The 16860-nt window shown below is 41.6% G+C and overlaps 2 protein-coding genes across 2 annotated transcripts; both read left to right on the top strand.

The window, feature by feature from the left end:
* The first annotated feature begins 6511 nt into the window (after positions 1-6511).
* Positions 6512-11293, top strand: LOC138467364 (homeobox protein 2-like). Its single transcript, XM_069607327.1, has one exon. It carries the CDS (start codon positions 6512-6514, stop codon positions 11291-11293), a length of 4782 nt encoding a protein of 1593 aa, XP_069463428.1.
* LOC138467365 (cysteine-rich, acidic integral membrane protein-like) lies at positions 11294-15886 on the top strand. Its single transcript, XM_069607328.1, has one exon. It carries the CDS (start codon positions 11294-11296, stop codon positions 15884-15886), a length of 4593 nt encoding a protein of 1530 aa, XP_069463429.1.
* Positions 15887-16860: the final 974 nt, after the last annotated feature.

The raw sequence follows: 16860 nt of genomic DNA on the forward strand, positions 1-16860 counted from the left end.
TGACAGATCGTAATCTCCAATAGATAAGGGAATGTTATCAGTAAAGGGAACCAACCCTCTAGCCCCAGAGAATCCTTGGGTGTTCATGGTCTTGCCTGACATCTTAAATTTACCTTCCCTTATGCAAGACCGGGTCGCCCCCGGTGTCAACAAGGAATGATAATTTTTTGTCACCTATCGTTACCTCTATGCGTGGTTCCTCCGCACTATTAGGTGTTACTGACAGGATGGGACACACCAAGGCCGTCTGTAGGCTGTCCTATTGGGGGTACAACGACTGGCCATTTCCGGTATAGGGGTTGTGTCCCAAAACCGTCACCCTACCCAGTTGTGTTTGTGGTATTTGTGGTTGTTGTGTCATCGCTCCCTGTTGTTGTGGCAGTGTTTGGGGCTGTTGTTGTGTTAATTGTTGTTGTTGTTCATTTCCTTGTGGCAACATTTGCTGTTGTGGTATGCCCTGCTGTACCTGTGCGGGCCGTGGTTGTCCCTGATCACTCCATGATGGTGTTCCTGGTCTGACTCTACACGTGCGTGACATGTGCCCCAATAGTCCACAGCTCCAACACACCGGTGGTTCCCTATTCTGCCATGGAAAGCTCCCTGTGTTGTCCTGGTATACTGGTTGCCCTGTGGGGTAGGAATTCCTAAATCCTCCCACCTGCGGTTGGGTACCATACTCGTACCCTCTCCCTCTCATAATTCCTCCTCTCCCCCTGTTATAATTATAATATCCAGCTCCTTGCATTGGGTATCCTCCTCCCATGTTGGGCGTGTATGGTTGGAGTGGCGGCACCTGTTGTGTTGTAGTCTGTGAAGGTGGTATTTGGGAGGAATCTTGTGCAGCCACTACTTGTGTGGGGCTTTGGGTCATTGTTGTAGGTGTAGTTATTAGTGCCCCTTCCATTGTGTATTTAGTTAGCTTTTTCTGTACTAATTTAGCCTCTTCCGTTTTCCTGTCCTCTTCTTTTTGTTTCATTTTTCCTTGCCATGTCCTACAATGATGCACTATAGTGAGTTGTATTTCGGGCCATGGTTTTGCTTCCATTCCTACTATTTTCTTTAGTTGTTTCTGAACTCCTTCTGGGAGCCCTTGTACCAGTATATGGTAAAATATTGCTGGTGTTTTATCCCATTGTTCTCTAGTTTCCATGCGCCACTTCTCTTGGATTTCCTGGATATAATCAACAGGATCTTCATTCTCATGCATCTTGCGGGATGTAATTGCTCCTATATCTGATTTGTCTGGGTACTGTACCCTCAATGCCTGCCATAGTGCATATCTGCAGTTTGCGAACGGTGCCCCATCGTGCGATGTATTTGTTATTGTTACCCCATGAAATCCCGCTCTCTTCCATATGTCATCCGCAGCATCACCTAATATTGATATGAGAAGGCCCTTTACATCTCCCACTGCCAGTTTCTGCCCTGTGGTGTGTTTTTCCATTTCATATATCCATTTACCCGCACCTCCACTTAATGATGGGAGCCTACATTTTATATTTTCTTTATCGGTATGCTTCCAAGGAACATACTGTGGTCTAACCCCACCTCTCTCCAAAAGTGGCATTAAATTATGTCTCGTTTCACCCTTTGTGTTCCATAATATTGAGTCCTCACACCCTTCCTCCTCTTCCCTTTCTTCCACATTTTCACTTTCGTTTGTATTTCCACTGCTCATACCTCTTTCTTCTCCATCTTTTCCCCTTCTTCCATCTTTCTCTGTATTTAATGTGGGCATGTGTATACCTCTCTCCTGCCTACGACTAGGGAGGTCTCTAAGCCGCCATGTATAGGGTGTCAGTTCGTCGGTAAAGGGCGCTAGTTTTATCTTGCGTAACGAACGTGAGGTGGTTGAGCATGTAGGGTGCGATAGGGGAAGGCGTGATGGGGATGATGGGAATGGGGATGGGGATGTTGCGTCCTCATGTGCCTGTCTTTCCTCTATTCCTTTCTTTCCTTCCTCACTTCTCTCCAGCTCATCCTTTCTCCTACTGATCCATGGTGAGTCTATGTTGGTCCGGGTGATGTATAGTTTATCTAAGCTTTCCCTTTCACTGTTTCTTCCTTCATTTTCCACTCCCTCTTCCTCACTACAAAAGCTATTCATAAACGGCACCCCCCACTCGGTCTTTTTCCCCTTAATGGTTACTGTTTGCAAATCTATTAGGTCCAGTTCTCCTCTTCCTCCTTTATCAACAGCTCCCCTTTGTGCTGATGTCGTTGCTACTTCTGTGTCATCATATACATCCCCCCATGTTCCAATCTCCCTTCCCCTATCTCCTCTTTCTCCTTCATACCTTTCCTCCATCTCCTTACTATTTTCCTCCCTTTTCCTTTTCAATTCCTCCATCACTTCACTTCTCATCCGTTCTAATATTCTTTCATCCTCTTTCTTCCTTTCCCATGTCGCCCTTTCTTTTTCTACTATACTCTCCATCACCCTCCCTTCTTCGTATTTCTTAGTTGATTCTGATAGTAACCTCCTCCTCCATATTGCCATTTCTTTTTCTTTTTCTTCTTCTTCCCTTTTCCTTTCCCGCAGTATTACTCTTGATACCCTTTCTGCTGCTGCTTTTACCCTGTCAGCTTCTCTCCTTTGCTCCTCAGTTCGTTCCCTTATTTTTTCCAATTCGTTCTTACCTGCTTTCCTTTTCCTCGCTCTCTCTCTCTCCTCCCTCTCAAGCTGCTTGATCAATTCATTCTGTTCATCTCTTAATTTTGCTAATCGTTCCTCCAAAATCTCTTCCTTTTCTCTTAACAGCTCTTCCCCCCTCAATTCACTCTCCCTGGCATTATCCTCGTTTGTTTTCTTTACTACCTCCTTCTCTTCTCCTGTTAATGAACCTCGTAATTTTAATAATATCTGTGCAGCTACCCATTCATCATTTCCTATTTCCACAGTCTGGTCTTCTCCAGTCCTCCCCTCCCCTGCTGGCATTCTCCTATGAGCCACATATGGTGGAGGGCTGTATGCCGGGTTCGAGTATCCCTCAGCCGCCCTTAACTGTCCTCTTTCTATTTCTCCCAATTCTCTTAAAGGGTACAACCCCCCTCCCTCTGTTTTTACTCCCGTTACTAGGGGTATATCATTGCTCGGTTCCTTTTTTATTTCATCTGCTTTATTATTCTTTCCTCCTCCCTCACCTCTGTTTCCCGTGGTCTTTGGGTCCTCATACCCCTGTTTCCCATCCTCTCCTTCCTCCTTAATCTCTGTTTCTTCTGGTATTTCCCCCATAGTGAATATTCCATTTGGTCCTGGTCGGGACCCCTGGAACATCCTCCATAAGTTAAACACCTCCACGTGGTTTGCCAACTTCTTCCCTTTATATGTATTGTGCAGATGATTTAATAGTGAATGTTGGGCATATGGATCGAAGCTACCGTTTGGCGGCCACAGTGTTAACGTTTTGTTATCCGTCCCCTGGGTCCATTCTATGCAATACTTAATCAGTTTCTCCCTATGGGGTGGCAGTGTTGTGCATATGTATTGTAGTGGCGTGGTGAGGGTGTTCCCCCACCCTCCCGATCCTGTTCCGTATGACATAGAAGCGCTCCACTCGCTACCCTTCCCTAATCTGGTATCAGTTTATCCCACTAGTAGTTTACAATATACAACCTTATAACGTTACCTGGCCCCGTAAGTTTGGGGACTTACGATAATCCGCTTAAGGAAAATTATAAAAATATAGTATGTTACATCTGTAGATTTTCCTCTGCCTTTCTTCCTTTATACAACACCCTTACGGTCCCCTGCGGCCGAGGCGTACGTAGCCCCCTGCGGCTGCGTTCCCCTTATTACGTTCTTATACAGTCGTCCTGTTTTCACGTGCTCCTCCCCCTTCTACACTTGCCGTGGCCGGCGTTTTCCGTGCGCAGCCACGTTCCCCGTTTGGCCTTTCCTCGATCAACTCGTTTACCGTTTATCTCCGTTTCCACTCCCTTACCACAATTCTCTTCCTCACCACTCTCAAAACGATGATGCCTCGTTCTTGCGATATCCTATGACAACCCTGCTGGTGACGTCACCCACCTCATAGAGCTACTGGTAAGTTCTTCGTATATTCTTTAAATCCAAAATACACCTACAATCTACCCCCGTGAACCCCACAGCTGTCTTCCTGTCACTCCTGGAACAAGGTAATCAAATCAACAATATAATCGGACTGCGCACGCTGCGTCGCCTCGCGTGTGATACGCCCCTCGACAGGAGGGCTTAACCAGCCAATTATCTTCCGTATTGGGCAACTAACTAGCTACCGCCTACAGGGAAACGTCATCTACCTATCGAGTGTCTTGCTCGAACAATAGGGATCCTCATCTACTCATTGATCAATAAATGTCAAATCGTAGGAAAACACGCACACACACACCCCTACACGTAGTCGCGGGCTAGGCCAATCAGTGTCTACGAGCGGCCGCACGTGATGTTTTCGCGCTCCGCCCCCTTCTCTCGCGTTACGTAGCCAACTGCTCTCGCGCTTGTTCAACTATCATTCATTCTATTTCTAACACTAAACTGTCAAACCTTCGCCGTTCACCTGTGCAACACCTCCCGCTTCCCGTATTTAATTCCTCCCCCCTCGCTCACAATTTCACATTGTTTGTTGTGCGTGGCATGCTCACCAAGTTCTCTTGATGCGGGGCCGCTCGACTGCGTGCACCCCTCCAAGCGGCTCGCCACCTCCCCTCGTCTGGACCACGTCTGGACACTCGCCAACCGCGGGCGGGATACTTCTCAACCGGCTCCCGAGGGCCAATATCCGGATTGCGCTGTCCGGTCTTCTCGCAGTTCCGCGACGGTCCTGTAGTCCTCAGAAGGGGGCGATGGCAGAGGGGGCCGCGCCGCCGGGCCTCCTCGCAACTGGAGTGCTTGGAAAAAGTAAAAAATAAAAATGCCGATCTTAAACGAATCTCAGCAGTGCCTCCAACTTGTCGGGGGGAAATTCTGCCGGGGTCGGCCGGGCCGTCTGCAGACCTCCGGGCAGGGAGGCCCCAACTCCTCCCGTATATCCCAAAAGAGATAGAGTATGAGACACACACAAGAAGCAAGGTGACTCTGCTGTTTATTAAACACAAACGGCAGGGATGGGTCAAGGATCATACGCGTCTGACCTGACACACACACAATCATGGGGCTCGCAGGCCCTTTTTACTGTAGTATGACGCGCTACTTGCGTCACTTTAGAAAGTTAACAAAAAACCTATTGCCACTCTTAATTGGTTGCTCGAGTGGTAGGGTTAGTATAGCATACGTATAGAGGATAATATGAGTGGACGAGGTTTAGTCAGGTGATATATCTGGGTTGTCCCTACAATTAGATACATGAGAATTGTTACATGAAGACTCCTAATGATTGGTTAATGTTACTGGCGTCAGTGATAAGAGCCCCATGTTCTGATTGGTGCGCCCGTGAGCTTCCCAGCCTGGGACCATCGCTGTTCCCAGCTCTCGGTGTACCTGTAATTTGCAACAATGTTTCACTATGGGTACATGCAGACAATGTGAAGACTTATTCATGAGCTGGATGGCCGACTACTCCTACTTTCGCAGATGTCCATTGATCCTTTCAAGTGTATCTGCCTGTGTCTCGTAACGAGGGATCCAGACGCCTCTTTCCTCCTGGGCTTGGCATCTCGTCAGGTTCGGCTTGGTCATGTGAGGTGGGAACGTGTTTGAGGCAGAATTCTGCGCAATTAATATTGTTTTTCCACTGTGTGCCTGATTTAATTGCAGGTGCGACTTTGATGTTGGTGCACGGCGTGCGAGGTTGCAACATCATGCCCTTGATGGTCTGCTTTTGGAATGTGGGTTTGCAACATTACGACCTTGGCTGTCTGCTTTCGCCAGGCTCATTCTGCAGGATCAGCAACCTGACTCTTGTTCTGTTAATGTCCACGGGAGCTCTTGCTTGCGGCCTACTTAGGCCTGGTGTATTGGTGGAACCGTTTGGTGCACTGCCGCTTTAGGTTATAGTCTCATACTGTCTTATGACCAGTATCGTGTCTTCGTTATAATTCTCATTATGGCACCTAGGTTTAGAGGAAGCGTAAGCAAGCTCTTTAGATGAGTTCATGGTGCGTCTTGCGTTTCTGCATTTTGAGAGCCTATGTGGAAAATAATAAAGATGCACGTCTGTGAGTATGCCTGTCGCCTACGTCATAGCACTGAGTATATTCTTCGTGTAGATTGGTGCGGGAGTGTCCAGTGTGTATGTTGGCACAGGTGTGCTACCCGTTGGCTAGGTCGTCATGGCATCTCTAACGACGTATAGTTTTAGTCCAGTTGATCCATGCCGCAGGCATCGGCATGGGCAGGGCGGGCTGCTGGGCAGGCAGATGGACACATCCTTATGTTCCTGTACCAGGGTATCTGGTCGTCTGGTAGATGGGCAAACTCTTCTCGTGGCGGGTGCTTGGGCCGTGTACCTTTAGGCCAGGCGCGAGAGGGGGAAGATGGGAGCCTGTTTTTCCATTTTCCCACTTCACTAGGAACTGTCTTAGGAGCAATGAGATGAATGATACTAGGAACTGTCTTCGGAGCAATGAGATGAATGATAATACTAAGAACTGTTTTAGGAACAAGGAGATGAATGATAATCCTAGGAACCGTCTTAGGAGCAATGAGATGAATGATACTGGGAACTGTCTTAGGCGCAATGAGATGAATGATAATACTAGGAACTGTCTTAGGCGCAATGAGATGAATGATAATACTAGGATCTGTTTTAGGAGCAATGAGATGAATGATACTAGGAACTGTCTTAGGAGCAATGAGATGAATGATACTAGGAACTGTTTTAGGAGCAATGAGATCAATGATAATACTAGGAACTGTCTTAGGAGCAATGAGCTGAATGATAATACTAGGACCTGTCTTAGGAACAAGGAGATGAGTGATAATACTAGGAACTGTTTTAGGAGCAATGAGATGAATGATAATACTAGGACCTGTCTTAGGAACAAGGAGATGAGTGATAATACTAGGAACTGTTTTAGGAGAAATGAGATGAGTGATAATACTAGGATCTGTTTTAGGAGCAATGAGATGACTGATAATACTGGGAACTGTTTTAGGAGCAATGAGATGAAAGATACTAGGAACTGTCTTAGGAGCAATGAGCTGAACGATAATACTAGGAACTGTCTTACGAACAAGGAGATGAATGATAATACTAGGAACTGTCTTAGTAGCAACGAGATGAATGATACTAGGAACTGTCTTAGGAGAAATGAGATGGATGAGAATAATAGGAACTGTCTTGGGAGCAATTGGATGGATGATAATACTAGGAACTGTCTTAGGAGCAATGAGATGAATGATACTAGGAACTGTCTTAGGAGCAATGAGATTAATGATAATACTAGGAACTGTTTTAGGAACAAGGAGATGAATGATAATGCTAGCAACCGTCTTAGGAGCAATGAGATGAATGATACTGGGAACTGTTTTAGGAGAAATGAGATGGATGAGAATAATAGGAACTGTCTTGGGAGCAATCGGATGGATGATACTAGGAACTGTCTTAGGATCAATGAGATGAATGATAATGCTGGGAACTGTTTTAGGAGCAATGAGATGAATGATACTAGGAACTGTCTTAGGATCAATGAGATGAATGATAATACTGGGAACTGTGTTAGGAACAATGAGATCAATAACAATACTGGGAACTGTTTTAGGAGCAATGAGATGAATGATACTAGGAACTGTCTTAGGAGCAATGAGATGAATGATAATACTAGGAACTGTCTTAGGATCAATGAGATGAATGATAATACTGGGAACTGTGTTAGGAACAATGAGATGAATGTTACTAGGAACTGTCTTCGGAGCAATGAAATGAATGGTAATACTAGGATCTGTTTTAGGAGCAATGAGATGAATGATAATACTAAGAACTGTTTTAGGAACAAGGAGATGAGTGATAATACTAGGATCTGTTTTAGGAGCAATGAGATGAATGATAATACTAGGAACTGTCTTAGGAGCAATGAGATTAATGATAATACTGGGAACTGTTTTAGGAGCAATACGATGAATGATAATACCAGGAACTGTCTAAGTAGCAATGAAATGAATGATAATACTAGGATCTGTTTTCGGAGCAATGAGATGAATGATAATACTAGGAACTGTTTTAGGAGCAATGAGATGAATGATACTAGGAACTGTCTTAGGATCAATGAGATGAATGATAATACTGGGAACTGTGTTAGGAACAATGAGATTAATAACAATACTGGGAACTGTTTTAGGAGCAATGAGATGCATGATACTAGGAACTGTCTTAGGAGCAATGAGATGAATGATAATACTGGGAACTGTTTTAGGAGCAATGAGATGAATGATACTAGGAACTGTCTTAGGGTCAATGAGATGAATGATAATACTGGGAACGGCGTTAGGAACAATGAGATTAATGATACTAGGAACTGTCTTAGGATCAATGAGATGAATGATAATACTGGGAACTGTGTTAGGAACAATGAGATTCATAACAATACTGGGAACTGTTTTAGGAGCAATGAGATGAATGATACTAGGAACTGTCTTAGGATCAATGAGATGAATGATAATACTGGGAACTGTTTTAGGAGCAATGAGATGAATGATAATATTGGGAACTGTTTTAGGAGCAATGAGATGAATGATACTAGGAACTGTCTTAGGAGCAATGAAATGAATGGTAATACTAGGAACTGTGTTAGGAACAATGAGATGAATGATACTAGGAACTGTCTTAGGAGCAATGAAATGAATGGTAATACTAGGAACTGTCTTAGGAGCAATGAGATGAGTGATACTAGGAACTGTCTTAGGAGCAATGAGATGAATGATAATACTAGGAACTGTTTTAGGATCAATGAGATGAATGATAATACTGGGAACTGTTTTAGGAGCAATGAGATGAATGATACTAGGAACTGTCTTAGGAGCAATGAGATGAATGATACTAGGAACTGTCTTAGGAGCAATGAGATGAGTGATACTAGGAACTGTCTTAGGAGCAATGAGATGAATGATACTAGGAACTGTCTTAGGAGCAATGAGATGAATGATACTAGGAACTGTCTTAGGAGCAATGAGATGAATGATAATACTAGGAACTGTTTTAGGAGCAATGAGATGAATGATAATACTGGGAACTGTTTTAGGAGCAATGAGATGAAAGATACTAGGAACTGTCTTAGGAGCAATGAGCTGAACGATAATACTAGGAACTGTCTTACGAACAAGGAGATGAATGATAATACTAGGAACTGTCTTAGTAGCAACGAGATGAATGATACTAGGAACTGTCTTAGGAGAAATGAGATGGATGAGAATAATAGGAACTGTCTTGGGAGCAATCGGATGGATGATAATACTAGGAACTGTCTTAGGAGCAATGAGATGAATGATACTAGGAACTGTCTTAGGAGCAATGAGATTAATGATAATACTAGGAACTGTTTTAGGAACAAGGAGATGAATGATAATGCTAGCAACCGTCTTAGGAGCAATGAGATGAATGATACTGGGAACTGTTTTAGGAGAAATGAGATGGATGAGAATAATAGGAACTGTCTTGGGAGCAATCGGATGGATGATACTAGGAACTGTCTTAGGATCAATGAGATGAATGATAATGCTGGGAACTGTTTTAGGAGCAATGAGATGAATGATACTAGGAACTGTCTTAGGATCAATGAGATGAATGATAATACTGGGAACTGTGTTAGGAACAATGAGATCAATAACAATACTGGGAACTGTTTTAGGAGCAATGAGATGAATGATACTAGGAACTGTCTTAGGAGCAATGAGATGAATGATAATACTAGGAACTGTCTTAGGATCAATGAGATGAATGATAATACTGGGAACTGTGTTAGGAACAATGAGATGAATGTTACTAGGAACTGTCTTCGGAGCAATGAAATGAATGGTAATACTAGGATCTGTTTTAGGAGCAATGAGATGAATGATAATACTAAGAACTGTTTTAGGAACAAGGAGATGAGTGATAATACTAGGATCTGTTTTAGGAGCAATGAGATGAATGATAATACTAGGAACTGTCTTAGGAGCAATGAGATTAATGATAATACTGGGAACTGTTTTAGGAGCAATACGATGAATGATAATACCAGGAACTGTCTAAGTAGCAATGAAATGAATGATAATACTAGGAACTGTTTTAGGAGCAATGAGATTAATGATAATACTGGGAACTGTTTTAGGAGCAATGAGATGAATGATACCAGGAACTGTTTTAGGAGCAACGAGATGAAGGGTAATACTAGGAACTGTTTTAGGAGCAATGAGATGAATGATACTAGGAACTGTCTTAGGAGAAATGAGATGGATGAGAATAATAGGAACTGTCTTGGGAGCAATCGGATGGATGATAATACTAGGAACTGTTTTAGGAGCAATGAGATGAATGATACTAGGAACTGTCTTAGGCGCAATGAGATGAATGATAATACTAGGAACTGTCTTAGGCGCAATGAGATGAATGATAATACTAGGAACTGTTTTAGGAGCAATGAAATGAATGATAATACTAGGATCTGTTTTAGGAGCAATGAGATGAATGATACTAGGAACTGTCTTAGGAGCAATGAGATGAATGATACTAGGAACTGTTTTAGGAGCAATGAGATGAGTGATAATACTAGGATCTGTTTTAGGAGCAATGAGATGAGTGATAATACTAGGATCTGTTTTAGGAGAAATGAGATTAATAATAATACTGGGAACTGTTTTAGGAGCAATGAGATGAAAGATACTAGGAACTGTCTTAGGAGCAATGAGCTGAACGATAATACTAGGAACTGTCTTACGAACAAGGAGATGAATGATAATACTAAGAACTGTCTTAGTAGCAACGAGATGAATGATACTAGGAACTGTCTTAGGAGAAATGAGATGGATGAGAATAATAGGAACTGTCTTGGGAGCAATCGGATGGATGATAATACTAGGAACTGTCTTAGGAGCAATGAGATGAATGATACTAGGAACTGTCTTAGGAGCAATGAGATTAATGATAATACTAGGAACTGTTTTAGGAACAAGGAGATGAATGATAATGCTAGCAACTGTTTTAGGAGCAATGAGATGAATGATACTGGGAACTGTCTTAGGAGAAATGAGATGGATGAGAATAATAGGAACTGTCTTGGGAGCAATCGGATGGATGATACTAGGAACTGTCTTAGGATCAATGAGATGAATGATAATGCTAGGAACTGTTTTAGGAGCAATGAGATGAATGATACTAGGAACTGTCTTAGGATCAATTAGATGAATGATAATACTGGGAACTGTGTTAGGAACAATGAGATCAATAACAATACTGGGAACTGTTTTAGGAGCAATGAGATGAATGATACTAGGAACTGTCTTAGGAGCAATGAGATGAATGATAATACTAGGAACTGTCTTAGGATCAATGAGATGAATGATAATACTGGGAACTGTGTTAGGAACAATGAGATGAATGTTACTAGGAACTGTCTTCGGAGCAATGAAATGAATGATAATACTAGGATCTGTTTTCGGAGCAATGAGATGAATGATACTAGGATCTGTTTTAGGAGCAATGAGATGAATGATAATACTAGGAACTGTCTTAGGAGCAATGAGATTAATGATAATACTGGGAACTGTTTTAGGAGCAATACGATGAATGATAATACCAGGAACTGTCTAAGTAGCAATGAAATGAATGATAATACTAGGATCTGTTTTCGGAGCAATGAGATGAATGATAATACTAGGATCTGTTTTAGGAGCAATGAGATGAATGATACCAGGAACTGTCTTATGAGCAACGAGCTGAACGATAATACTAGGAACTCTCTTAGGAACAAGGAGATGAATGATAATACTAGGAACTGTCTTAAGAGCAACGAGATGAATGATAATACTAGGACCTGTTTTAGGAACAAGGAGATGAGTGATAATACTAGGAACTGTTTTAGGAGCAATGAGATGAGTGATAATACTAGGATCTCTTTTAGGAGAAATGAGATTAATAATAATACTGGGAACTGTTTTAGCAGCAATGAAATGAATGATACCAGGAACTGTCTTATGAGCAATGAGCTGAACGATAATACTAGGAACTGTCTTACGAACAAGGAGATGAATGATAATACTAGGAACTGTCTTAGGAGCAACGAGATGAAGGGTAATACTAGGACCTGTTTTAGGAACAAGGAGATGAGTGATAATACTAGGAACTGTCTTAGGAGCAATGAGATGACTGATAATACTGGGAACTGTTTTAGGAGCAATAAGATTAATGATAATACTGGGAACTGTTTTAGGAGCAATGAGATGAATGATACCAGGAACTGTCTTATGAGCAATGAGCTGAACGATAATACTAGGAACTGTCTTACGAACAAGGAGATGAATGATAATACTAGGAACTGTCTTAGGAGCAACGAGATGAAGGGTAATACTAGGAACTGTTTTAGGAGCAATGAGATGAATGATACTAGGAACTGTCTTAGGAGAAATGAGATGGATGAGAATAATAGGAACTGTCTTGGGAGCAATCGGATGGATGATAATACTAGGAACTGTCTTAGGCGCAATGAGATGAATGATAATACTAGGAACTGTCTTAGGCGCAATGAGATGAATGATAATACTAGGAACTGTCTTAGGCGCAATGAGATGAACGATAATACTAGGAACTGTCTTAGGAGCAACGAGATGAAGGGTAATACTAGGAACTGTTTTAGGAGCAATGAGATGAATGATACTAGGAACTGTCTTAGGAGAAATGAGATGGATGAGAATAATAGGAACTGTCTTGGGAGCAATCGGATGGATGATAATACTAGGAACTGTCTTAGGAGCAATGAGATGAATGATACTAGGAACTGTCTTAGGCGCAATGAGATGAATAATAATACTAGGAACTGTCTTAGGAGCAACGAGATGAAGGGTAATACTAGGAACTGTTTTAGGAGCAACGAGATGAAGGGTAATACTAGGAACTGTTTTAGGAGCAATGAGATGAATGATACTAGGAACTGTCCTAGGAGAAATGAGATGAATGATAATACTAGGAACTGTCTTAGGCGCAATGAGATGAATGATAATACTAGGAACTGTTTTAGGAGCAATGAAATGAATGATAATACTAGGATCTGTTTTAGGAGCAATGAGATGAATGATACTAGGAACTGTCTTAGGAGCAATGTGATGAATGATACTAGGGACTGTTTTAGGAGCAATGAGATCAATGATAATACTAGGAACTGTCCTAGGAGCAATGAGCTGAATGATAATACTAGGACCTGTCTTAGGAACAAGGAGATGAGTGATAATACTAGGAACTGTTTTAGGAGCAATGAGATGAATGATACTAGGAACTGTCTTAGGAACAAGGAGATGAATGATAATGCTAGGAACTGTCTTAGGAGCAATGAGATGAATGATACTGGGAACTGTCTTAGGAGAAATGAGATGGATGAGAATAATAGGAACTGTCTTGGGAGCAATCGGATGGATGATACTAGGAACTGTCTTAGGATCAATGAGATGAATGATAATGCTGGGAACTGTTTTAGGAGCAATGAGATGAATGCTACCAGGAACTGTCTTAGGAGCAATGAAATTAATGGTAATATTAGGAACTGTCTTAGGAGCAATGAGATGAATGATACTAGGAACTGTCTTAGGAGCAATGAGATGAATGATAATACTGGGAACTGTGTTAGAAACAATGAGATTAATAACAATACTAGGAACTGTTTTAGGAGCAATGAGATGATTGATAATACTAGGATCTGTTTTAGGAGAAATGAGATTAATAATAATACTGGGAACTGTCTTAGTGGGAACGAGATGAATGATACTAGGAACTGTCTTAGGGTCAATGAGATTAATGATAATACTGGGAACTGTGTTAGGAACAATGAGATGAATGCTACCAGGAACTGTCTTAGGAGCAATGAAATGAATGGTAATATTAGGAACTGTCTTAGGAGCAATGAGATGAATGATACTAGGAACTGTCTTAGGAGCAATGAGATGAATGATAATACTGGGAACTGTGTTAGAAACAATGAGATTAATAACAATACTAGGAACTGTTTTAGGAGCAATGAGATGATTGATAATACTAGGATCTGTTTTAGGAGAAATGAGATTAATAATAATACTGGGAACTGTCTTAGTGGGAACGAGATGAATGATACTAGGAACTGTCTTAGGAGAAATGAGATGGATGAGAATAATAGGAACTGTCTTGGGAGCAATCGGATGGATGATAATACTAGGAACTGTCTTAGGAGCAATGAGATGAATGATACTAGGAACTGTCTTAGGAACAAGGAGATGAATGATAATGCTAGGAACTGTCTTAGGAGCAATGAGATGAATGATACTGGGAACTGTCTTAGGAGAAATGAGATGGATGAGTATAATAGGAACTGTCTTGGGAGCAATCGGATGGATGATACTAGGAACTGTCTTAGGATCAATGAGATGAATGATAATGCTGGGAACTGTTTTAGGAGCAATGAGATGAATGATACTAGGAACTGTCTTAGGATCAATGAGATGAATGATAATACTGGGAACTGTGTTAGGAACAATGAGATTAATAACAATACTGGGAACTGTTTTAGGAGCAATGAGATGCATGATACTAGGAACTGTCTTAGGAGCAATGAGATGAATGATAATACTGGGAACTGTTTTAGGAGCAATGAGATGAATGATACTAGGAACTGTCTTAGGGTCAATGAGATGAATGATCATACTGGGAACGGCGTTAGGAACAATGCGATGAATGCTACCAGGAACTGTCTTAGGAGCAATGAAATGAATGGTAATACTAGGAACTGTCTTAGGAGCAATGAGATTAATGATACTAGGAACTGTCTTAGGATCAATGAGATGAATGATAATACTGGGAACTGTGTTAGGAACAATGAGATTCATAACAATACTGGGAACTGTTTTAGGAGCAATGAGATGAATGATACTAGGAACTGTCTTAGGAGCAATGAGATGAATGATAATACTGGGAACTGTGTTAGAAACAATGAGATTAATAACAATACTGGGAAATGTTTTAGGAGCAATGAGATGAATGATACTAGGAACTGTCTTAGGATCAATGAGATGAATGATAATACTGGGAACTGTTTTAGGAGCAATGAGATGAATGATAATATTGGGAACTGTTTTAGGAGCAATGAGATGAATGATACTAGGAACTGTTTTAGGAGCAATGAAATGAATGGTAATACTAGGAACTGTGTTAGGAACAATGAGATGAATGATACTAGGAACTGTCTTAGGAGCAATGAAATGAATAGTAATACTAGGAACTGTCTTAGGAGCAATGAGATGAGTGATACTAGGAACTGTCTTAGGAGCAATGAGATGAATGATAATACTAGGAACTGTTTTAGGATCAATGAGATGAATGATAATACTGGGAACTGTTTTAGGAGCAATGAGATGAATGATACTAGGAACTGTCTTAGGAGCAATGAGATGAATGATACTAGGAACTGTCTTAGGAGCAATGAGATGAGTGATACTAGGAACTGTCTTAGGAGCAATGAGATGAGTGATACTAGGAACTGTCTTAGGAGCAATGAGATGAATGATAATACTAGGAACTGTTTTAGGATCAATGAGATGAATGATAATACTGGGAACTGTTTTAGGAGCAATGAGATGAATGATACTAGGAACTGTCTTAGGAGCAATGAGATGAATGATACTAGGAACTGTCTTAGGAGCAATGAGATGAGTGATACTAGGAACTGTCTTAGGAGCAATGAGATGAATGATACTAGGAACTGTTTTAGGAGCAATGGGATGAATGATAATACTAGGAGTTGTCTTAGGAACAATTAAATGTAATTTTATTTAGAGGTATTTAAGAAATTGGTATAATGGTGGATCATGATTTTATTACATTTGTAAATTTGTTGTGTAGAGACGTATGAGGAAGTTGGGAATTTTGTGTAAGGTTTCTGCAATGATAACCAAATTTGCAATAAATTAAAATTAACAAAGGGAGTAGTTAAGGAGCTGTACATTGGAAGAGGTGTGTGCAAAATGTCACTACTATCACCCTGCGGTATCCAGAGGGGTAGACACCAATATTGTTCTAGGTGAATGATTTTATTAAATAAAAACGACTTCTGAATAACTGAAAATCAGCAAGTCCAGGGTTCTCCTTGTATCTTCAGGTATTCCCCTTTTGCTTATCTGCTTCTAAGTACACAGCGTAAGGGTGTACTCTTTTATGAATAGAGAACTTGGCAGCTCTTTTAGTAAGCCCAGCAATATTCTCATTAATTTGTCTCAGCGTCCGGCTCCTAGAGAAAGGTGAGTCCCAAAGACACTTAGTAACAGTCTGGTTGCCCTTTATTCTAGTTCCCTGTGCTTGAAGCCAATCCAGAGCGAGAAGACTCGTAGCGTAATGTGACTTTATAAGATTAGCCCAGCCCCCTTGAGTCAGCTCCTCAATCCATTTCCACCATGGTGCTGTCCTTTCTCCAGTGTCTTAACACCTCCCATACTCTCTGAGATATTCATATCATGCCCGTGTATGCCTTCTCGACTTGTCTCGCCGCATTCCTCGGGTATGTTATTGGTTTTCCCATACTTGGATTCCTGCAGCTTTCACAAAGCTGTACGCGTGGTTGAGACAATCCTGTTTTGCCACTCATTGGCGGTCGTTCTGGCACTCGTAGTAGCACTCCCTCCTGTGAGAGCCTGTTTCAGCCCTATAGTGCATGAAGGTTGAACCGTTTCTGCAGTCACTCTCAGAACGCAGTCCTTACACTGCTGTTCTGTCCCAGTGTTGCCCTAATTTCGAGATT

This window comes from Ambystoma mexicanum, chromosome 4q (assembly GCF_040938575.1).
Source record: "Ambystoma mexicanum isolate Mex_15411 chromosome 4q, UKY_AmexF1_1, whole genome shotgun sequence".
In the NCBI taxonomy this organism is placed as follows: domain Eukaryota; kingdom Metazoa; phylum Chordata; class Amphibia; order Caudata; family Ambystomatidae; genus Ambystoma; species Ambystoma mexicanum.

What these genes read in the sequence shown, in the direction of transcription:
- LOC138467365 (XM_069607328.1), top strand. Translation starts at nt 11,294, where the DNA reads ATGAATGATAATACTGGGAACTGTGTTAGGAACAATGAGATCAATAAC.
- LOC138467364 (XM_069607327.1), top strand. Translation starts at nt 6,512, where the DNA reads ATGAATGATACTAGGAACTGTCTTCGGAGCAATGAGATGAATGATAAT.